The sequence below is a fragment of the Heptranchias perlo genome, chromosome 1 (genome assembly GCF_035084215.1).
Source record: "Heptranchias perlo isolate sHepPer1 chromosome 1, sHepPer1.hap1, whole genome shotgun sequence".
Lineage (NCBI taxonomy): Eukaryota > Metazoa > Chordata > Chondrichthyes > Hexanchiformes > Hexanchidae > Heptranchias > Heptranchias perlo.
In genome coordinates, this window is record NC_090325.1 from 8,687,771 (window position 1) to 8,712,856 (window position 25,086).

A 25,086-nucleotide genomic window follows, 5' to 3' on the forward strand; every position below is an offset into this window, starting at 1 on the left:
CTCTCCGTCTTAAATGGGAGGCCTCTTATTTTTAAACTGTGGCCCCTAGTTCTAGTCTCTCCCACAAGGGGAAACATCCTCTCAGCATCTACCCGTTCCCCTCAGGATCTTATATGTTTCAATAAGACCATCTCTCATTCTTCTAAACTCCAGTGTAAACAGGCCCAACTTGTCCAACCTGATCCCTGTGGCACTCCACTCGTTACATCTTGCCAACCTGAAAATGACCCATTTATGCCTACTCTCTGTTTCCTTTATCCATGCTAATATGTTACCCCCTACACCATGAGCTCTTATTTTGTGTAGTAGCCTTTGATGTGGCACCTTGTCAAAAGCCTTCCGGAAATCCAAGTACACCACATCCACAGGATCCCCTTTATCCGCGTTGCTTGTTACTTCCTCAAAGAACACTAATAAATTAGTCAAACCCGATTTCCCTTTCACAAAGCCGTGTTGACTCTGCCTGATTGCATTGAGATTTTCCAAGTGCCCTGCTATAACCTCCTTAATAATAGATTCTAGCATTTTCCCTATGACAGATGTTAAGCTCACTGGCCTGTAGTTTCCTGCTTTCTGTCTCCCTCCTTTCTTGAATAGAGGGACCCTTCTAGGATCTAGGGAATTTTGGAAAATTGATACCAATGCATCTACAATCTCTGCAGCCACTTCTTTTAAGACCCTAGGATGAAGTCCGTCAGGATCTGGGGACTTGTCAGCTTTTAGTTCTAATATTTTTTTCAGAACCCTTTCCCTGACGATTGTAAATGTTAAACCGAGGCCCCATCTACCCTCTTAAATAGGCGTAAAAGACCCCACGGCACTATTTCGAAGAAGAGCAGGGAAGTTCTTCAACCTTTATCCTTCAACCAACATCACTAAAAACAGATTATCTGATCATTATCACATCGCTGTTTGTGGGATCTTGCTGTGCGCACATTGTCTGCCGCGTTTCCTGCATCACAACGGCGACGACACTTCAAAAAGTCCGTCATTGACTGTAAAGCGCTTTGGGACACCCTGAGGTAGAGGAACAGAGGGACCTTGGAGTGTATGTCTACAGATCCCTGAAGGTAGCAGGACAGGTAGATACGGTGTGATATAAACGCAAGTTCTTTCTTTTCTTTTATATTTATCATTTTCTTTCCCCCCCGATCTTTCTTTCCTCAGGTTGTTGCGGCTCTGCACCATTCCCCAGACGGGGCGGGAGAGCTGGTGTCAGGGTCTCAGTCAACCACCGCCGCTTCTCATTTCCTCCCGTACCCACCCCCCCCCCGCCCCCCCAACATTCTTCCCTCGCCAGAGCTGAGCCGCGACAGCAAGCGCCCGTAGGTTGTTAGACTGTGGAAGGCATCACAGCCGAGCGGGCTCCTGTCCCCGTCTGGCATCCACACGCTGACTTTCCAGCACAGATAAATGAACAGTCGTCAGGAGCTGGAACTCTGACCGTGTCCTCCCCTCGTCGGGTGGTGGGGAGGTGGGGGGGCACTGAGACCAACTGCGAGGCCTTTCCTACGGCGGGGCTGAGATCAACTAACTCGGCTGTGGGCCTAGAATCGAACCGGGGACTAAGTGTCCTGTATGACTCAGTACCAACCTAGGCTGAGACATTACATAGAATGTACAGCACAGAAACAGGCCATTCGGCCCCACAGGTCCATTCCGGTGTTTATGCTCCACATGAGCCTCCTCACTCCCTACTTCATCTCACCCTATCAGCATATCTTTCTATTCCTTTCTCTCTCATGTGTTTATCTAGCTTCCCCTTAAATGCACCTATACAATTCGCCTCAACTACTCCTTGTGGTAGCGAGTTCCACATTCTCACCACTCTCTGGGTAAAGAAGTTTCTCCTGAATTCCCTATTGGATTTATTAGTGACTATCTGATGTTTATGGCCCCTAGTTCTGGTCTCCCCCACAAGTGGAAACATCTTCTCTACATCTACCCTATCAAACCCCATCATAATTTTAAAAGACATTAGGGGAAGACCAATGCCACTGAATGGCAGCACCTGTCCAAGCGCTTGATCAAAACTCCCTGTGTGCAGCACAGTGAATTGGTGATCGAATGCCCCTCGCTCCCCGCCCTAGTACAACACCCGCAACCTGGCCCCAGACACGATCCGCCTCTGCTTCTTGCACCAGTAAAAACAAAACCATTTCTGGAGAAACAGCATCACCCGGTGTCATCATCAAGAACTGCAAGCAACCAGAACTGAAATTTAAAGACCACATGAATACTGGAAACGGGAAGCAGAAAATGCTGGAAATATAAGCAGATCAGTCGGCACCTGAAGGAAAGAATAATGCGTTAATGTTTCAGGTGGATGCTTCGTCAGAACCGCCTGTTAGGTAAGGGGACCAAGGGAGATGGAGCAAAGGCGGGAAAATGGAGTGTACGTGCAGTTCAGCCATGATCTGATTGAATGGCGGAGCAGGCCCGGGGGGGGGCTGAATGGCCTACCCCTACCCCTGCTCCTAACCGGAAGGGTCTCCATATAAAATAGTGTCCTTTCTCTCTGAGCTGCTGATAGACCTGCTGCCTATTTCCAGAATTTCCGGTTTATTTCCGATCTGAGATTTTCTCCTCTCGTTTGTACAGTTTCACATTATATTTTTACCCTATTAAATCCCTTCATAATTTCATAATTACTCTGTATCTAACGGAAGCTGGACCTAACCTGGAGGTGGTTGCTGGTGCAGTATAGAGGGAGCTTTACTCTGCATTCACCTGGAGGGGGGGGTGGTTTCTGGAGGAGATAAATACAGGGGGGAGCGTTAGTTTCTGTCTAACCTATGTTGTAGTTGTTCAGAGGAGACTCAAAGGTTTGCCATTTCCCAGAAGTAACGTCCCTCACTTTGACGAGCCTAAGAATTCACCCCTACGATGCCCAGACTTGGCACTGGGCTGCCCAGTACAGACAGGCAGCTGCTGAAAAATACAGCCATCGTACAAATGGATCATACAAAAGAAAGAATGAAAAAAACTTGCATTCATACAGTGCCTTTCATGACCTTAGGATGTCCCAAAGTGCTTCACAGCCAATGAAGTACTTTTGAAGTGTAGTCACTGTTGTAATGTAGGAATGACACACAGATGTAAGACAGCAGTGTTGTATTGCTAGCAACTGTCCCGGGGGAAATTCTGCCATTGTATACAGAACACTCCTTGCACTAAGAACAATTGAACAATGAACAGCTGTGCCTTACTTGAGCCCTTCTCTGTATCGCTTCTCCACCCACTCATATGCCATGCACCTGTAAAGCATATTTCACTGGGCTTCCGCAATGAATGCTGTTAAACATGAATCAAAGTTTTATTGAGAGAGTGCTTTTTAAATATTCTTTCTCTACTCTTCTGAAGGCCTAGCTCAGCGGGTACCGGGCACCCTCTAGTGGTCGTTCTTTATGTATGAGCCCGGATGGTGAGCAGGGGCTGGCTGTTCGACTGTAAGGCTGAACCCAACCAAGTCCTTGCTGCATGTCCAAACACACACACTTTCTAGTGGGGAGCAGGAACGCTGGCTGATTTTCATTTCCCCCCGCGTCTAACAATATGTTTGAGATTGTCATACACTCTAGTATCAGGGTGCGCGGGCTTAAGTTTAGGAGAGCGATGGTGCACAGATAGTTTAGATTTAAAGGGTGTCATTTTGACTTCGGGCGATATTGTACAAAGGGCCATTGGATTAGTCGCCCGTTGCACATCTCTCCCGATTTTCATTTCCAATGACTTCAATGGGAGATCGGGAGGGATGGATAAAGGGTGCTTGGCTTCAATGGGAGATCGGGAGAGATGGATAACGGGTGCTTGGCTTCAATGGGAGATCGGGAGAGATGGATAACGGGTGCTTGGCTTCAATGGGAGATCGGGAGAGATGGATAACGGGTGCTTGGCTTCAATGGGAGATCGGGAGAGATGGATAACGGGTGCTTGGCTTCAATGGGAGATCGGGAGGGATGGATAAAGGGTGCTTGGCTTCAATGGGAGATCGGGAGAGATGGATAACGGGTGCTTGGCTTCAATGGGAGATCGGGAGAGATGGATAAAGGGTGCTTGGCTTCAATGGGAGATCGGGAGGGATGGATAAAGGGTGCTTGGCTTCAATGGGAGATCGGGAGAGATGGATAACGGGTGCTTGGCTTCAATGGGAGATCGGGAGAGATGGATAACGGGGGATTGATTTCAATGGGAAATCGGGAGAGATGGATAACGGGGGATTGATTTCAATGGGAAATCGGGAGAGATGGATAACGGCCGATTGACTTCAATGGGAGATCGGGAGAGATGGATAACGGGCGATTGACTTCAATGGGAAATCGGGAGAGATGGATAACGGCCGATTGACTTCAATGGGAGATCGGGAGAGATGGATAACGGCCGATTGACTTCAATGGGAGATCGGGAGAGATGGATGACGGGGGATTGACTTCAATGGGAGATCGAGAGAGATGGATGACGGGGGATTGACTTCAATGGGAGATCGGGAGAGATGGATAACGGACGATTGACTTCAATGGGAGATCGGGAGAGATGGATAACGGGCGGCTGATCTGATATCGCCCGTTTTACACTATCGCCCGAAGTCAAAATTACCCCCAAAGACTTTACGTAAAAGGTGGTTAATGCGGGCAGCTGATATGGGCAACAGTGCAAAAAAATGACAGGAGAATTAGATAGATATTTGAGGGAGTGGGCAATGAGGGGTATTAGTTTTCAGTGCTGGCCAGGTGGAGTGTAGAGACTTTTGAGGTACTATGTCCTTAATGTCCAGGTAGGCCGGGGGGCGCTGATGTCAACCTTAACGCCTCATCAGCTGTCCTGTTGATTGGATGGCCCGAAGTAGAGGTCGGCCATTTTGCGCGGAGCAGCCATCCAGTACGTTGTTTCTCGTGTCCCCATAAATGCAGTGTCCTTCGGTCTCCATGAAGAGTGCCATGGCATGGGTAAGAAGGGGAGCAGGGACCAAGCTGCCTTTCCCAGGGCAAGGGAGAAAAATAAGCAAACTGGACAATAGGGACCAGCCAGGTAATTATAGGCCAGATAATCTTACTTCTGATAAACTACTAGAGTCTATAATATGGGATTCTGGGATACAGTGTACGAGTAATTTGAGACATAATGTGTGGTAAGTGTAGCAGGCTTGAGAGGAAAAAGGTGATTTTGGATCTATGGTTCCCAAAGCTCTCCAGCACTGGGAAGGTTTTCCCTGTGTCATTTCTGAGTCTGTTATAGACTAATTGATAGAGATTGATTGCTATGATTTGTCAACAACTCCATTATCGTTGCTTTATGCGACTACCAGGATGGTAGAGGGCGAACTAGATGGACCTTGGTCTTTTTTCGACTAGCAATTCCTATGCTCCTGTGAAATTACTAAACTTTTGGAGAGACTTGAGTTAATCGGGGCCAGTCAGAATTACAGACCAGGCTAGAAAAAATGTCTTTAAACAGAGGGTGGTTAGAATGTGGAATTCTCTGCCACAAACATATTGAGGCAGACTCCAAAAATTCCTTTAATAGGGAATTAAATATTGGCCTGTAAGAGAAAAATATGAAAGGGTATGGGGAGTGAGCGGGTGAGTGAGATTAGACTTGGTGGCTCACATGGAGCAAACCTCTGTGTCGAAAGGTCCGTTTCTGCCCTGGAATGTTCTGTGACTCTATGGGGGTAATTTTAACCTAACGTACCAGCTTCAACGGAGAGTAAAATCGGGTGGGGTATAAAGCCAGTGACGCACCCGATCTCGTCAGTTTCCCGAAGGGCGGGTTAGGTTAAAATTGTCCCCATTGTGTGGATGTGCCGCCCAGCGAGTTTGGTTAAAATGACCTCCTATTATTCTAAGTCAGTCACCACTGTCCGGTCTCATGAATCTTCGTCTAACCATCAGGCAACAGCGCTGCTGGAGTACTGAGCTGGGCTGCCTGAATTCTCAGTTAAGGACGATGGGCGGGAAAGGCAAATAAAAAGGGAGAGACATCGTCTCCTCCCCCCCCCCCCCGACCTCCCCAATTTTCTCTCATCCCCTTTTACTGGGCTAGGGATACATAAATACCAGCAACCTCCCAGTGCTTCACCCAAGTGTTCATTCTTCCAAGTACGAGCCTAGACAGATTAGCGGCAGGCGATTCAGGAACTGTGATGTAGTCATTTGGCAATCGTTGCTCCGGGTGTTGCTATGGTGATGGGGTGTAACAGATTGATGTGGTGTTTGCAGGCTGTTTACAGTGTGTGTGTGTGTGTGTGTGTGTGTGGGTGCGCGCGCGTTTAAAGGCGGCAGCAGTCTGTGTTGACGTATTAGTGCATGCATCGTGACGTCACAAGTCTGTGCTGAACGCGGACCTGTCCTCACCCAATGTGCACACGCAGGGCTCAGTTGATAGCAATCGCGAGCGGGAACCCTGGCCGATTTCTCCGCTAACTCAGGGGGGGGCGTTGAAACAAGTTGTGGCCCATCTACTGTCACTCTGGCCCAGGAACTCTGCCCCCGGACTCTCCCACACAGTTCTTTTGAAGCATTACTCAGCGTTTTCTCCACAAGAACTTTTACAGTCTACAACTCAGACCATGATTAAATTTCACAACCACTCTCCCAAAATCTGCTACAGTCATCTCTTTTCTATAGAAAAATATGGAGATTTAAGTGCACCAATAAAAGGCACAATTACATTAAGATTTACAATGTATTCAGTTACTGCTAAGACATAACAATATCAGCTGCATTTAATATGGGAGGTTAAGTTCACATATGGAGAACATATTAATTGATTTACAGAAAAGTTTTTTTAATGTTTGCATGAAATTTTTGTGCTCAACAAGGTGAGGGACATTAGTGCTGAGGACAGACACTGCATTTGAAGCAATGAGTCTCAATACCAAGCACTTTCAGGTCGGACTCTGCACGGTTAGTTGAAGAGTAATTGGAACATAGGAACATAGGAACAGGAGGAGGCCATTCAGCCCCTCGAGCCTGTTCCGCCATTCAATGAGAGCATGGCTGATCTGAATCCTAACTCCATTAATCCGCCTTGGCTGCATATCCCTTAATGGCCTTGGCTAGAAAAAAGCTATCGATCTCAGATTTAAAAATTAATAATTGAGCTAGCATCTACTGCTTTTCGTTGGCGTTCCACATTTCTACCATCCTTTGTGTGAAGAAGGGTTTCCTAGCTTCTCCCTGAATGGCCTGGTTCTGATTTTAAGTTTATGTCACCGTCCTAGATTCCCCCACCAGCGGGAAAATGTTTCTCTCCATCTACCCTATCAATTCCTTTCAAAATCCTAAATACCTCAATCAAATCACCCCTTAACCTCAATATTCCAGGGAATACCAGCGTAGTTTATGTAATCTCTCCTTTGGAGCGCTGGTGACATTCTGGTAAATCTGCGCTGTAAAAGCTTCTGTAGGTATGTAAAAAGGAAAAGACTGGCAAAGGCAAATGTGGGTCCCTTACAGACAGAGACGGGAGAAATTATAATGGGGAACAAGGAAATGGCAGGGAAATTAAACAAATAAATACTTTGTGTCTGTCTTCACGGAAGAAGACACAAAAAACCTTCCAGAAGGGTCTGGAGAGAATGAGGAACTGAAAGAAATTAGTATTAGTAAAAAAATAGTACTAGAGAAATTAATGGTACCGAGTGCAACATATCAAAATTTGCAGATGATACAAAGATGGGAGGGAAAGTAGAGAGTGAGGAGGACATAAAAAACCTGCAAGGGGATATAGACAGGCTGGGTGAGTGGGCGGAGATTTGGCAGATGCAATATAATATTGGAAAATGTGAGGTTATGCACTTTGGCAGGAAAAATCAGAGAGCAAGTTATTTTCTTAATGGCGAGAGACTGGAAAGTACTGCAGTACAAAGGGATCTGGGGGTCCTAGTGCAAGAAAATCAAAAAGTTGGTATGCAGGTGCAGCAGGTGATCAAGAAAGCCAACGGAATGTTGGCTTTTATTGCTAGGGGGATAGAATATAAAAACAGGGAGGTATTGCTGCAGTTATATAAGGTATTGGTGAGACCGCACCTGGAATACTGCATACAGTTTTGGTCTCCATACTTAAGAAAAGACATACTTGCTCTCGAGGCAGTACAAAGAAGGTTCACTCGGTTAATCCCGGGGATGAGGGGGCGCACATATGAGGAGAGGTTGAGTAGATTGGGACTCTACTCATTGGAGTTCAGAAGAATGAGAGGCGATCTTATTGAAACATATAAGATTGTGAGGGGTCTTGATCGGGTGGATGCAGTAAGGATGTTCCCAAAGATGGGTGAAACTAGAACTAGGGGGCATAATCTTAGAATAAGGGGCTGCTCTTTCAAAACTGAGATGAGGAGAAACTTCTTCACTCAGAGGGTGGTAGGTCTGTGGAATATGCTGCCCCAGGAAGCTGTGGAAGCTACATCATTAGATAAATTTAAAACAGAAATAGACAGTTTCCTCGAAGTAAAGGGAATTAGGGGTTATGGGGAGCGGGCAGGAAATTGGACATGAAGCTGAGTTCGGATCGGTCAATGCCCTGTGGGTGGCGGAGAGGGCCCAGGGGCTATGTGGCCGGGTCCTGCTCCGACTTCTTGTGTTCTTTAGATTTGTGGTTGGGATCAGATCAGCCATGATCTTATTAAATGGCGGAGCAGGCTCGAGGGGCCGATTGGCCTACTCCTGCTCCAATTTCTTATGTTCTTATGTTCTTAAGTCGATAAATCCCAAGGACCCGATGATCTACATCCCAGGGTTTTGAAAGAGGTGGCTATATAGTGGATGCATTGATTGTCATCTTCCAAAATTCTATAGATTCTCGAATGGTTCCTGCAGATTGGAGGGGAGCAAATGTAACCCCATTATTTAAGAAAGGAGGGAGAGAGAAAACAGGGAACTACAGACCTGTTAGCCTGACATCAGTAGTAGGGAAAATGCTAGAATCTATTATAAAGGATGTGATAACAGGACACTTAGAAAATAATAATAGGGTTTGGTAGAGTCAACATGGATTTATGAAAGGGAAATCATGTTTGACAAACCTATTGGAGTTCTTTGAGGATGTAACTAGTAGAACAGATAAGGGGGAACCGGTGGATGTGGTGTATTTGGATTTTCAGAAGGCTTTCGATAAAGTCCCACACAGGAGGTTGGTGAACAAAGTTAAAGCACATGGAATTGGGGGTAATATACAGGCATGGATTGAGAATTGGTTAACAGACAGAAAACAGAGAGTAGGAACAAACGGGTCTTTTTCAGGTTGGCAGACTGTGACTAGTGGGGTACTGCAGGGATCGGTGCTTAGGCCCCAGCTGTTCATAATCTATATCAATGATTTGGATGAGGGGACCAAATGTAATATTTCCAAGTTTGCTGATGACACAAAACTAGGTGGGAATGTGAGTTATGAGGAGGATGCAAAGAGGCTTCAAGGGGATATAGACAGGCTAAGTGAGGCAAGAACATGGCAGATGGAATATAATGTGGAAAAATGTGAAGTTATCCACTTTGGTAGGAAAAACATAAATGCAAAGTATTTTTTAAATGGTGAGAGATTGGGAAATGTTGATATTCAAAGGGTTCACCAGACTGATTCCTGGGATGGCGGGATTGTTGTATGAGGAGAGATTGAGCAGACTGGGCCTGCATTCTCTAGAGTTTAGAAGAATGAGAGGTGATCTCATTGAAACATACAAAATTCTTACAGGGCTCGACATGGTAGGTGCAGGGAGGATGTTTCCCCTGGCTGGGGAGTCTAGAACCAGGGGTCACAGTCTCAGAATAAAGGGTAGGCCATTTTGGACTGAGATGAGGAGAAATTTCTTCACTCAGAGGGTGGTGAATCTTTGGAATTCTCTACCCCAGAGGGCTGTGGAGGCTCAGTCATTGAGTACATTCAAAACAGAGATTGACAGATTTCTAGATATTAAAGGCATCAAGGGACATGGGGACAGTGCAGGAAAATGACGTTGAGGTAGAAGATCAGCCATGATCTTATTGAATGGCGGAGCAGGCTCGAGGGGTCAGATGGCCTACTCCTGCTGCTATTTCTTATGTTCTTACGTTCTTACTCCTTCCAAGCCCGATATATCCTTTCTAAGGTGCGGTGCCCAGAACTGTACACAATAATCCAGATGTGGTCTAACCAGGGCTTTATATAGCTGTAACAAAACTTCCACCTCTTTATATTCTAGCCCTCTAGATATAAAAGCAATCCTTCCACTAGCTTTTTTGATTTTTTTTTGTACCTAACCATTACATTTTAGTGATCTGTGTACATGAGCCCCTAAATCTCTTTGGAAGTCCACTGTTCCTCACTTTTCACCATTTAAAAAATATTCGGATCTATCTTTTTTTAATCCAAAATGGATGGCCTCACACTTCCCTGCGTTGAAATCCATCTGCCACAGTTTTGCCTACTCTTCCCCAGCTGTCCCAACCTCAGAAGGTGCCTTCTAAGACACCAGTGTGACATCTTCTGACCTCTGTGCGTGAGATGGCAAAATGAAGGTCACTTATGTACCATGGAACCAAATCCAGTGGGGACTAGTCTGAGACTGCCCAAGCTCATTTCACATAGGATCCTTGCATACAGATGCAACTTAATCAGTCTGAGCTGAATTTGTACCAGGTCCCAGAGGCAGTAGCAATCGTCAAGTTCACTTTGCCACCCAGTGCCCTCAACAGAACTGTGGTTTCTAAAATGTTAGGTACACTGGAGACTTCTATTCATTGCATTATGAACTATATATTCGATGCCAGCTGTGGCTCAGTGGGTAGCACTCTCGTCTCCGAGTCAGAGGGCTGTGGGTTTGAGTTCCACTCCAGAGACTTGTGCACAACATCTAGGTTGACATTCCAGTGCAGTACTGAGGGAGTGCTGCACTGTCGGAGGTGCCGTCTTTCGAATGAGACTTTAAATCAAACTTGCCCGTCTGCCCTCTCAGGTGGACGTATTTCGAAGAAGAGCAGGGGAGTTCTCCCCAATGTCCTGGCCAATATTTATCCCTCAACCATCATCACTAAAACAGATTATCTGGTCATTATCACATTGCTGTTTGTGTGACCTTGTTGTGCACAAATTGGCTGCTGCATTTCCCACATTACAACAGCGACTACACTTAAAAAGTACTTAATTACCCTTCATCCTAGCGTCTTAAAAGAAGTGGCTGCAGAGATAGTAGACGCATTGGTATTAATTCCCTAGATTCTGGAAGGGTCCCATCAGATTGGAAAATAGCGAATGTAACTCCTCTATTCAAGAAAGGAGGGAGACAGAAAGAAGGAAGCTACAGGCCAGTTAGCTCAACATCTGTCATAGGGAAAATGCTAGAATCTATTATAAAGGAGGTTATAGCAGGGCACTTAGAAAATCTCAATGCAATCAGTCAGAGTCAACACAGCTTTGTGAAAGGGAAATCGGGTTTGACTAATTTATTAGTGTTCTTTGAGGAAGTTACAAGCAACTTGGATAAAGGGGATCCTGTGGATGTTGTGTACTTGGATTTCCAGAAGGCATTTGACAAGGTGCCACATCAAAGGCTACTACACAAAATAAGAGCTCATGGTGTAGGGGGTAATATATTAACATGAATAAAGGATTGGTTAGCTAACAGGAAACAGAGAGTAGGCATAAATGGGTCATTTTTAGGTTGGCAAGGTGTAACGAGTGGAGTGCCACAGGGATCAGTGCTTGGGCCTCAACTATTTACAATCTATATCAATGACTTGGATGAAGGGACCGAATGTATTGTTGCTAAATTTGCTGATGACACAAAGGTAGGTAGGAAAGTAAGTTGTGAACAGGGCATAAGGAGTCTGCAAAGGGATATAGATAAGTTAAGTGAGTGGGTAAAAATTTGGCAGATGGAGTATAATGTTGGAAAATGTGAACTTGTCCACTTTGGCAGGAGGAATAGAAAAGCAGTATGTTATTTAAATGGAGACAGATTGCAGAACTCTGAGGTACAGAGGGATCTGGGTGTCCTCGTACATGAATCACAAAAAATTAGTATGCAGGTACAGCAAGTGATTAGGAAGGCAAATGGAATGTTGTCATTTATTGCAAGGAGAATGGAATATAAAAGTAGAGATGTTTTGCTACAGTTGTACAGGGCATTGGTGAGACCACATCTAGAATACTGTGTGCAGTTTTGGTCTCCTTATTTAAGAAATGACATAATTGTTTTAGAGGTGGTTCAGAGAAGGTTCACTCGACTGATTCCTGGGATGAGGGGGTTATCTTATGAGGAAAGGTTGGACAAGTTGGGCCTGTATACATTGGAGTTTAGAAGAATGAGAGGTGATCTTATTGAAACATATAAGATCCTGAGGGGACTAGAAGGGGTAGATGCTGAGAGGATGTTTCCCCTTGTGGGAGAGACTAGAACTAGGGGCCACAGTTTAAAAATAAGAGGCCTCCCATATAAGACGGAGATGAGGAGAAATGTTTTCTCTCAGAGGGTCGTGAGTCTGTGGAACTCCCTTCCCCAGATTGTGGTGGAGGCAGGGTCATTGAATATTTTTAAGGCCGAGTTAGATAGATTCCTGATTAACAAGGGAGACGGGAAAGTAGGGTTGAGGTCACAATCAGATCAGCCATGATCTTATCAAATGGCAGAGCAGGCTCGAGGGGCCGAATGGCCTACTCCTGCTCTTAATTCGTATATTCGGGACGTCCTGAGGTCATGAAAGGCGCTATGTAAATGCAAGTTCTTTCTTTCCCTTCTTTTTATACAGCCTATGTCTGATAGATTCAATGGTTTTTTTGTACTAAAAAATGAATGATCCAATAATTTGAATTAAGAACATAAATAACACAGCAAAGTGGGAACTCAATGCTAAAAATAATTTGAATTATCAGATCATTTGAGTTAAGAATAGACTGGGGTCGAGTGACGCTTGTTTCGTGCCCAGATTCCAGCGCAAAAGATCGGGGAATTTTAAACGTAAGTGAGTTACGCCCAAAACCACTTACGCTCGTGTTTTCCTCGATCTTTTACCCTTGTTTAAGATTCAATTCGCCCGGATCAAGCCCCGCCCACAAAACTGGCCAAGCCCCCGGGTGGAAACTGCGAGATTCTGCTGATTGCGCTGGTTGGGGAATGCTCTTCAAATTACGCTAATTTTTTCAGGCGCTCAGGCACTTGTGGGCACGTTTTAAAGTTTTTACATACAAAAAATGTTTAATTTACTAAGAAACTGACTAGTGTGCACCAACGAAACTAGTAAATGGTTCAGTATAGTTTTTTTAAAGTCATTTTCAGTGATTTAAAATCGGGTTACTCACAGGTGGAGGACTGGACACACTTATTAAAAATGCTTATTGTTTGTGATAAACCCATTTTCAGCTGTATTTAATAAAACTGCACCAGGTTACCACTCTCAAATACATTAATGAATATTTTTTAATGCAAAGAAAAAAAACGAAACGATTTCGTCCTATTACCCTGCCCGATTGCACTGGTTCATGGAAGATTTTACGTTTGTGGTTATGCAAATACCCTTTAGCGGAAACCTAAACTTTAACGTCACCAGCAATTTCGGGCTCAGTTTGGGCTCAATTTCCTGATTGCGCCCAAAGCAGAAACTCAACCCCATTGTGTTTAAAAACATTTTTCTGAAATCAAAGTGCATTCATAAACGCACAACTGTGAAATTTCCTCTCTCCAAGCTCCAACTGCAATGTTCTACATACCTCTCTCCTCCATACATCCTCACTGTTTAAATCAAAACTCATCGCACCATCTCACACTCTAACTAACACCGCCTGGGTCAAAATCCTGGAACTCCCGATCTGACAGCACTGTGGGAGCACCTTTACCACACGGACTGCAGCAGTTCAAGGCGGCAGCTCACCACCACCTTCTCAAGGAGGGCAACTAGGGATGGACAATAAATGCCGGCCTCGCCAGTGACGCCCACATCCCGAGAATGAATTTTTAAAAAAAGGGTAAGTCATAAGTTACTGATTGCATGGCCTAAATCTTAAAAGAAAGAAAAAGAACTTTTATTGACATGGGGACTCTCAAGTCCTCAGGACATCCCAAGTGTTTGTAGGTTGCAGCAGGAAGGGAAGACTGAGGGAGATAAGGAGCTCCATTGTTTTAAAGGCCTGGAGAAGAGCGGGTTAGAGCAGAAGATAGTGCAATGAGTCTTGATTTCAAAACTGAGAATACTGGGAGGAGGAAGAGTGTGTAGGACGGGGGATTTGGAACTTAGAAGGAACAAGCATTGACTGTGGTGGAATAATAAAACGGACAGAAACAAGATATGATTGGAGGGGGGGGGAGGGAGGAGGAAGAGAGAGAGAGAGAAGGGGATGGAGAAAGGCTTGAGGGGTGAGAGATAGATGACTAGCAGGCTGTAAGCGACTTTCTGTCGCCTACACAGGAGTACAAGAGAAGTGTCAGTTGAACATCCCCAGACGTGGGAGCAGTATTCGAGTCTTCAACATTGACCAGGTGATGCGATCAGTAAGTACAGTGGCACAGTATCCCTCACTTGAAAATGAGTGAACAGAAAGATTCTTTGCATCACCCCTCTTCCCCCTTCTCCCGAGATTTTCCAGCCAACGTTTCGTGGGTGGTTCTAATCACACCCTTTAATGTTAAGGTTCCACCGAGGCAGCATCTCACTGTATAAAAGTACTCGCTTCAAAAACTCACATGTATGTAAACACTCTGTGATAGTGGTCGCGTCTATGAAGTAGCCAGCGCACAGATAACAGACGATGTGCTCATTCAGGTCTTTAATCTTCACTTTCACTTCTTCCTGCCAATGATAAAGCACAGCACCGCTAGTCATGCGACGGATCGTATCGCAGGCCAGTGTTACCCCCTCCTCATTACAGGAAAGATATGATTGCACGAGAGAGGGTACAGAGGAGATTTACGAGGATGTTGCCAGGACTGGAGAATTTTAGTTATGAGGAAAGATTGGATAGGCTGGGGTTGTTTTCTTTGGAACAGAGGAGGCTGAGGGGTGATTTAATTGAGGTGTATAAAATTATGAGGGGCCAAGATAGAATGGATAGGAAGGACCTATTTCCCTTAGCAGAGGGGTCAGTGACCAGGGGGCATGGATTTAAAGTAATTGGTAGGAGGATCAGAGGGGAGTTGAGGAGAAATTTTTTCACCCAGAGGGTGGTGGGGGTCTGGAACTCACTGCCTGAGAGGGTGGTAGAGGCAGAAACCCTCATTGCCTTTAAAAAGTACTTGGATATGCACTTGAAGTGCCGCGACCTACAAGGTTACGGACCAAGAGCTGAAAAGTGGGATTAGGCTGGGTAGCTCTTTTTCGACTGGCACAGACATGAGGGGCTGAATGGCCTCCTTCTGTGCCGTACATTTCTATTATTTTATGACTCTATGACGACAGTTAAAAACAGCAGAGGAGATTGGTTAACTGAGACCAGCTTACCAGCAGAGGCCATGGATTTAACCGGATCTCATACACGCGCTCGACTCCTACATGCCATCTGGGCTTTGGCCAAGAGAGGGCTGACCTCCCAGCCTAGACCAGCAATATGTTTTCACCTTTGCTCTCCCAGCACCTCCTCACTGACGTCTCCAGACATAGCGAGTGAGACTTTCTACTGGCTTTAACCTCCCCCCTCCACCCCTGCCTTTCCCAGGTACCGGGCAGGTCCAGCCCACTCAAAATGCACTCCGCCCAGCCAGGCCACAGAGTACTGAAATTGGACCAGTCAGTTCCCCCGCACAGACTCACCCCTAGCAGGGCCTTGTGCCAGGAAACGGAGAAAGGGAGCACATGCATAGTGTGCCTGTCCTCTCCTGAAGGTGGTGATCTGTGCTCGGGTACAGACCCCCTCAGGTGCTGGCAGTGTGCCCCATCTCTCCTGAAGGTGGTGATCTGTGCTCGGGTACAGCCCCCCTCAGGTGCTGGCAGTGTGCCCCTCCTCTCCTGAAGGTGGTGATCTGTGCTCGGGTACAGACCCCCTCAGGTGCTGGCAGTGTGCCCCATCTCTCCTGAAGGTGGTGATCTGTGCTCGGGTACAGCCCCCCTCAGGTGCTGGCAGTGTGCCCCTCCTCTCCTGAAGGTGGTGATCTGTGCTCGGGTACAGACCCCCTCAGGTGCTGGCAGTGTGCCCCATCTCTCCTGAAGGTGGTGATCTGTGCTCGGGTACAGCCCCCCTCAGGTGCTGGCAGTGTGCCCCTCCTCTCCTGAAGGTGGTGATCTGTGCTCGGGTACAGCCCCCCTCAGGTGCTGGCAGTGTGCCCCTCCTCTCCTGAAGGTGGTGATCTGTGCTCGGGTACAGCCCCCCTCAGGTGCTGGCAGTGTGCCCCTCCTCTCCTGAAGGTGGTGATCTGTGCTCGGGTACAGCCCCCCTCAGGTGCTGCCTTCACTCTAGTACCTTGTTGAAATGGCTATTCTCCGTCTGTGAGCCAATCAATGTGACTATGGGGTGCAGGGGGAAATAACAGCCGGCCCTGTCTCTCACCGAATGTGTGCGCACCTGCATATACTAGTGCGGGGGGACACTGGATAACTACCAGGAGCCTAGCTGATGTTTGCCTCTCCATTGCCCCAGGTGTGTTGAGGTCAGTCGGAGTGCCACGACTGTCACTCCAGTTGAGAACAGCACGGGTGAAGGTCTGAACTCGGAGCCTCCCTCAGCACCATACTGGACAAAGGGGGAAGCTGCAGAGCTGTTAAGATTCAGAAATCCCAAATCACACAGGCAGCAGCAAATCGTCAGAACGGCACACAGAATAAAACACACAGCAGGCGCTCCCAAATGATGCCAGCAGTCAGCCTTCTCTCAAAGCTTCAGTTTGCACCTTCATTTTCATACTCCCCAGTATGAAGACTGCCATCCTCCAGAAGTGAACCATCACCTTTTCATCGGCCAATACCGTAACAATCGCATTCACAGCGCTCAAGTCCCCATCTCTGAGCCGAACAGACCACGAGGTCCTAGGTTTGATCCCCAGTCTGTCTTAGTTAGTTAGCACCAGTCATGAGGAGAGACTTGAGAAGCTGGGATTGTTCTCCTTAGAGCAGAGAAGGTTAAGAGGAGATTTAACAGAGGCGTTCAAAATCATGAGGGATTTTGATTGAGTAAACAAGGAGAAACTGTTGGTAACCAGAGGACACAGATTTAAGGTAATTGGCAAAAGAACCAGAGGGGAGATGAGGAGAAATCTTCTCACGCTGCGAATTGTTATGATCTGGAACTCACTGCCTGAGAGGGTGGTGGAAGCAGATTCAATGGTAAGTTTCAAAAGGGAATTGGGAATTTGAGAAGGAAAATTTGCATAGAAAGAGCAGGGGAGGGGGACTAATTGGAGAGCTCTTTCAAAGACATAGAATAGGCACGGTGGACCGAATGGCCTTCTGTGCTGTATCATTCTATGTTTTTATGACACCACAGACCGGAGTGGTGGTAAGGGTGCTACAACTGGCCGCAGCACCCGGGTTAGGAAAGGACGAGCCAGCCAGGATTCATGCTCGTGATCACCAACCTGTTGGCAGTGGACATCAGGTGAGGGCAGAATCAATCATGGTGGAACACCTTTCCAACGCTCGCGATCTAGACTCACACGTGAAGAATGACCACTTTGGCATGGTACCAGAGAGCGCCCATGGAGCCGCACCCCAGCATGAGGCAGTGCCCTCAGGATAGGGGATCAGCACGAATGTGATGGCCTCCAGTGTCAAATAGCCCACCGCCACTCACTGTTAAGGCTGTCACTGAACAGTGACTCCTCGGGGAGGGCACCCAGCGTCCAAGGAACTGCACCTCTGCGAGGGAGAGCAGCGGAGGGTAGAAGATTAATGAAAAAATAGAAAATACCCATAACGAGACTCGCAGGGAACGAATTTTGAAATTCAGACCACAGACTGCCTACGACACCAAAAATGCCCCTCGAGACTTCTCCTCAATGCAGCATTTATTTCCCAGCAGCAGGAGTTCTGCTGAATACTGCCTGTGGGGTAGTTTGAGACACAGACAGCACCACTAAAACGACTGTGCATGTGAGGTCTTGTGCAAACTCAGCCATTTGCGTTTCTGACTTTACCATTCTGGCTGCAGACCATCCCCGATATCAAGGGAAGGTCTTTCAGGGCAGCGACATGAAAGTAATAGCCAAAATAACATTTTTTTCCATTCTCGGGGTGTGGGTGTCGCTGGCAAGGTCGACATTTATTGCCCATCCCTAGTTACCCAAGTGGTTGTGATACAACTGAAGTGGCTTGCTAGGCCAATTTGGTTAAGATTCAACTCTGTTGGTGTGGGACTGGAGTCACATATAGGCCAGATTAGGTAAGGTTTCCTTCCCTAAAGAACAGTGGGGAAGGGCCTTTCCATGGACTATATCATCTTGATCCAGTTTTCAGCTACTGTGGGTTGAAGCCACTCACCAGGACTTGAAAACATAATCTGAGACTGACACTCCCAGGGCAATACTGAGGGAGTGCTGAATTGCCAGAGTTGCAGTCTATTGGGGGTGAAACATTAAACTGAGGCCTAAGCTGCCTGGTTCTGCTGGACAGGAACGATCCCTATGCACTATTCCAAAAAGAGTAAGAAATTCTCCCACATCATGGCCAAGATTGGACCAGGGCATGCAGACATAATTCAGTCTCTATTTTAAAGTCATACTCTATTTTAAAGATTTTATTTCCATTACAAATTCCTATGTCCAAATTTATAATGGCAACTTATATACCCTTATCAGATTCACCAGATGATACCGGGGCTAAAAGGGTTAAATTATGAGGACAGGTTTGTATTCCCTTGAATATAGAAGTTTAAGGGGTGATCCGATCGAGGTGTTTAAGATGATTAAAGGATTTGATAGGGTAGATAGAGAGAAACTATTTCCTCTGGTTGGGAGAGTCCGGAACAAGGGGGCATAACCTTAAAATTAGAGCTAGGCCATTCAGAGATGATGTCAGCAAACACTTCTTCAGACAAGGGGTAGTGGAAATCTGGAACTCTCTCCCACAAAAAGCTGTTGAGGCTGGGGGTCAATTGCAAATTTCAAAACTGAGATTGATAGATTTTTGTTGGGTATCAATGGTTACAGAACCAAGGCGGGTAGATGGAGTTAAGATACAGATCAGCCGTGATCAAACTGAATGGCGGAACAGGCTCGAGGGGCTGAATGGCCTACTCCTGTTCCTATGTTCTTCCTATGTTCCTAATGGCGGAACAGGCTCGAGGGGCTGAAAGGCCTACTCCTGTTCCTGTGTTCTTCCTATGTTCCAACGGCGGAACAGGCTCGAGGGGCTGAATGGCCTCCTCCTGTTCCTGTGTTCCATGCCGTAATTACAGCTTCCCCAGTGGAGGTGCTGCAGTGCCAACAGTGGCAGGATTAGGTAATTGCAGCGTGACAAGTTTACATAGGCAATTGTCATTCTAAATGTGGGCACATAAATGTATAACAGAAAAGTGGGCAGGAAGTGCATGCAGCCGTCAGGTTTTTTTGTTAAAAACTACACAGATTGTTCAGAGCCCACATTGCTTCCAGCTGTGTTTGCTACTGGATAATCAGCTACTAGATAAACAGCTGCAATACCAAGAAGCCGCATGCGCATTGTTTCCAACGGCGCATGGGCACTGTTCCAGTGCTGGAGACCAGGCGCATGCGCGTTACGGGCCGGGCACCGAGTTGCCCAGGTAACGGCGCATGCGCATTCTCCCAGAATCCCCCCCCCCCCTCTCCAAACACACTTCATCACGATGGTCGTGAGGGGAGCGGAACCGGACGGGCGGCCTCCGATCCGATCGCCGGAGACTTGGTAACGCAGATTCCGGCTCTGTTGTACACTGACCCACCACCGCCACCCGCTCACACCTCGTTCCGCAGCGGGTCCAGTTTGTAGACGGTCTGCAGTTGGTTCCGGAGCCGCATCGCGTTCGCCATCGGAGCGTCAACCGCCATCGCGCTGCGTCACCCTGCACCCCCCCCCCCCCCCCCCGCAGCCGTGCGTCATCACGTACCGCTCGTGCCTTGCAGAGCGCCGCGCGAAAGCAGCTGTGGGATTGGGAATGGAAGGGACGGTGCATTCAGAGACCAGAGCACGGTGCAATCGGACACAGGGCACCCAGAGCACGGTGCAATCGGACACAGGGCACCCAGGGCACGGTGCAATCGGACACAGGGCACCCAGAGCACGGTGCAATCGGACACAGGGCACCCAGAGCACGGTGCAATCGGACACAGGGCACCCAGAGCACGGTGCAATCGGACACAGGGCACCCAGAGCACGGTGCAATCGGACACAGGGCACCCAGGGCACGGTGCAATTAGAGACCAGAGCACGGTGCAATCGGACACAGGGCACCCAGAGCACGGTGCAATCGGACACAGGGCACCCAGAGCACGGTGCAATTAGAGACCAGAGCACGGTGCAATCGGACACAGGGCACCCAGAGCACGGTGCAATCGGACACAGGGCACCCAGGGCACGGTGCAATCGGACACAGGGCACCCAGAGCACGGTGCAATTAGAGACCAGAGCACGGTGCAATCGGACACAGGGCACCCAGAGCACGGTGCAATCGGACACAGGGCACCCAGAGCACGGTGCAATCGGACACAGGGCACCCAGAGCACGGTGCAATCGGACACAGGGCACCCAGAGCACGGTGCAATCGGACACAGGGCACCCAGAGCACGGTGCAATCGGACACAGGGCACCCAGAGCACGGTGCAATTAGAGACCAGAGCACGGTGCAATCGGACACAGGGCACCCAGGGCACGGTGCAATCGGACACAGGGCACGGTGCAATCGGACACAGGGCACCCAGGGCACGGTGCAATCGGACACAGGGCACCCAGGGCACGGTGCAATCGGACACAGGGCACCCAGGGCACGGTGCAATCGGACACAGGGCACCCAGGGCACGGTGCAATCGGACACAGGGCACCCAGAGCACGGTGCAATCGGACACAGGGCACCCAGAGCACGGTGCAATTAGAGACCAGAGCACCCAGAGCACGGTGCAATCGGACACAGGGCACCCAGAGCACTGTGCAATCGGACACAGGGCGCCAGAGCACTGTGCAATCGGACACAGGGCGCCAGAGCACGGTGCAATCAGGTAGAGCCACTAGTAAATGTGAGATCAGATATAGAACACCATCGTAATCAGGGACAGAGCAGGATAGCATAGCATGTTACAATCTAGACATACAGCAACAGATAGACAGCATCAGAACCCTGTGCAAACTCCACTCCAGTTGTGAGGGAGTGCTGCACTGTCAGGTATCTTTCGGATGAGACGTTAAACCGAGGCCCCTGTCTGCTCTCTCAGATGGACGTAAAAGATCCCACGGCACTATTTCAAAAAAGAGCAGGGGCGCTTGTCCCAATATGTCCTCAACCAACATCACTAAAACAGATTATCTGGTCGTTACCATATTGCTGTTTGTGGGATCTTGCTGTGAAAATTAGCTGCCATGTTTCCGACCATTACAAGTGACTGCACTTCCAAAGTACTTCATGGACTGCAAAGTGCTTTGGGACATCCTGGGGCCATGAAATGCACTATATAAGTGCAAGTATTTTTTCTTGCAATCAGGCATACAGCACCAGAGCATGGTGCAATCAAACATAGATCATGCATCAATGAGATATTCAGCATCAGAATGGAGCATTAGAGCATGGTGCAGGTATCCAGCACCAAAACAGCAAAGCAGTATGGTACAATCTCCATTGAGAGTGACTGCCCTTGACATCAAGGCAGCATTTGACCGAGTGTGGCACCAAGGAGCCCTAGTAAAATTGAAGTCAATGGAAATCGGGGAAAACTGTCTAGTGGTTGGAGTCATACCTAGCACAAAGGAAGATGGTAGTCGTTGTTGGTGACCAATCATCTCAGCCCCAGGACATTGCTGCAGGAGTTCCTCAAGGCAGTGTCTTAGGCCCAACCATCTTCAGCTGCTTCATCAATGACCTTCCCTCCATCGTAAGGTCAGAAATGGGGATGTTCGCTGATGATTGCACATTGTTCAGTTCCATTCGCAACCCCTCAGATAATGAAGCAGTCCGTGCCTGCATGCAGCAAGACGGAGACAACGTCCAGGTTTGGGCTCATAAGTGGCAAGTAACATTCGTGCCAGACGAGTGCTGGACAATGACTATCTCCACAAGAGAGAGTCTAACCACCTCCCCTTGACATTCAACGGCATTACAATTGCCGAATGCCCCACCGTCAAAATCCTGGGGGTCACCACTGAACAGAAACTTAACTGGACCAGCCACATAAATACTGTGGTTACAAGAGCAGGTCAGAGGCTGGGTATTCTGTGACGAGTGACTCACCTCCTGACTCCCCAAAGCCTTTCCACTATCTACAAGGCACAAGTCAGGAGTGTGATGTAATACTCTCTACTTGCCTGGATGAGTGCAGCTCCAACAACACTCAAGAAGCTCGACACCATCCAGGACAAAGCAGCCCGCTTGATTGGCACCCCATCTACCACCCTAAACATTCACTCCCTTCACCACCGGCGCACCGTGGCTGCAGTGTGTACCATCCACAGGATGCACTGCAGCAACTCGCCAAGGCTTCTTCAATAGCACCTCCCAAACCCGCAACCTCTACCACCTAGAAGTACAAGAGCAGCAGGCACATGGGAACAACATCAGCTGTACGTTCCCCTCCAAGTCACACACCATCCCGACTTGGAAATATATCGCCGTTCCTTCATCGTCGCTGGGTCAAAATCCTGGAACTCCCTACCTAACAGCACTGTGGGAGAACCGTCACCAAATGGACAGCAGCGGTTCAAGAAGGTGGCTCACCACCACCTTCTCAATGGCAATTAGGGATGGGCAGTAAATACTGGCCTTGCCAGCGACGCCCACATCCCATGAACGAATAAAAAAAATCAGTGAAAATGCGACATAGATTACCAGAGCCTGGACAATGGGGAATACAGCATCAGAGCACGGTGCATTCAGACATAGAGCACCAGAGATAAAATCATAAAATGCTGGAGAAGGTCAGCAAGTGAGGCAGCATCTGTGGAGAAAGAAACAGAGTTAACATTTCAGGTCGATGACCTTTCATCAGAACTGGAAGATGTTAAAGAGATCCACACTCAACGCCATGCGGCGTAACATGCACATTCTCGACCTCTCTCTTCAGCAGCACTATTTTAGAGTTATCTTGGTCCGCAGCTTTATTAAAGGGTACTTGAAAGTCTAGCTGTACTTAAAATAGATAAATCACCCGGTCCGGGTCCCAGGTTGCTGAGGGAAGTAAGGGTGGAAATTGCTGAAGTACTGGCCATAATCTTCCAAACATCCGTAGATACCGGGGTGGTGCCAGAGGACTGGAGAATTGCAAATGTTACACCCTTGTTCAAAAAAAGGTTTAAGGATAAACCCAGCAACTACAGGCCAGTTTAACCTCAGTGGTGGGGAAACTTTTAGAAACGATAATCTGGGACAGAATTAACAGTCACTTGGATGAGGGTGGATTGATTAGGGAAAGCCAGCATGGATTTGTTAGAGGCAAATCGTGTTTAACTAACCCGATAGAGTCTTTTGATGAGGTAACAGAGAGGGTAGATGAGGGCAATGCAGTTGATGTGATGTATATGGACTTTCAAAAGGCGTTTAATATAGTGCCGCACGGTTGGCTTATTATCAAGATTGCGGCCAATGGAATAAAAGGGGCAGTAGCAACATGGATACAGAGTAGTGGTGAACGGTTGTTTTTCAGACTGGAGGGAGGTGTACAGTGATGTTCCCCAGGGGTCGGTGCTGGGACCACTGCTTTCCTTGATTTATATGAATGACTTGGATTTGGGTGTACAGGGCCCAATTTCAATAATTGCAGAAACTTGGAAGGGTAGTAAACAGTGAGGAGGATGGTGATAGACTTCCAAGAGGATACAGACAGGCTGGTAGCATGAGCAGACACGTGGCAGATGAAATTTAACGCAGAAAAATACGAAGTGATACATTTTGGTAGGAAGAACAAGGAGGCAATATAAACTAGAGGGCACAACTCTAAAAGGGGGACAGGAACAGAGAGATCTGGGGATATATGTGCATAAATTGTTGAAGGTGGCAGGGCAGGTTGAGAAAGTGGTTAAAAAAGCATACGGGATCCTGGGCTTTATAAATAGAGGCATAGAGTACAAAAGCAAGGAAGTCATGATGAACCTTTATAAAACACTGGTTTGGCCACAACTGGAGTATTGTGAAGTTCTGGGCACTGCACTTCAGGAAAAATGTGAAGGCCTTAGAGAGGGTGTAGAAGAGATTTACTAAAATGATTCCAGGGATGAGGGGCTTTAGTTATGTGGATAGGCAGGAGAAGCTGGGGTTGTTCTCCTTGGAACAGAGATGGTTGTGAGGAGATTTGAGAGAGGTATTCAAAATCATGAAGGGTCTAGACAGAGTAGATAGAGAGAAACTGTTCCCATTGGCGGAAGGGTCAAGAACCAGAGGACATAGATTTAAGGTGATTGGCAAAAGAACCAAAGGTGACATCATGAAAAACTTTTTTACACAGTGAGTGACTAGGATCTGGAATGCACTGTCTGAGGGGGTGGTGGAGGCAGATTCAATCGTGGCCTTCAAAAGGGAACTGAATAAGCACTTGAAAGGAAAAAATTTGCAGGGCTACGGGGAAAGGGACAAGCTGGATTGCTCTTGCATAGATCCAGCGCGGACTCAATGGGCCGAATGGCCTCCTTCCGTCCTGTAGCCTTTCTATGATTCTATGACCTGAAACGTTAACTCTGTTTCTCTCTCCACAGATGCTGCCTCACTTGCTGAGCTTTTCCAGCATATTTTGTTTTTATTTCAGCTTTCTAGCATCTGCAGTATTTCGCCTTTGATATAGAGCACGGTGCAATCAGGAGGCGGCGCACGGTGCAATCAAAATATCCGGACATAAAAAGCTGGTATCAGTAAAAGTGTCCATGAAGCTGTCAGATTGTCATAGAAACGCAACTGGTTCATTAATGCTGTTTTGGGAAGGAATCTTGCTGTCCTTACCCAGTCTGGCCTATATGTGACTCCTCTCCCACACCAAAGTAGTTGACTCTTTAATGAAAAGCACGGTGCAATCAGATATATAGGAAAGAGCTGTCACAGACACAACGG

At 47.5% G+C, this 25,086-nt stretch overlaps 1 protein-coding gene across 1 annotated transcript in view; it reads right to left on the reverse strand.

The window, feature by feature from the left end:
* Positions 1-19,920, reverse strand: part of pcgf1 (polycomb group ring finger 1) — a 58,245-nt gene extending 38,325 nt beyond the window's left edge. The window contains exons 1-2 of the mRNA XM_067980103.1: positions 19,811-19,920; positions 14,651-14,756 (exon numbers count right to left, since the gene is read on the reverse strand). Coding sequence (XP_067836204.1) covers positions 14,651-14,756; positions 19,811-19,897 — 193 coding nt within the window. The 5' untranslated portion in view covers positions 19,898-19,920. The remainder of the gene's footprint in view (positions 1-14,650; positions 14,757-19,810) is intronic.
* Positions 19,921-25,086: the final 5,166 nt, after the last annotated feature.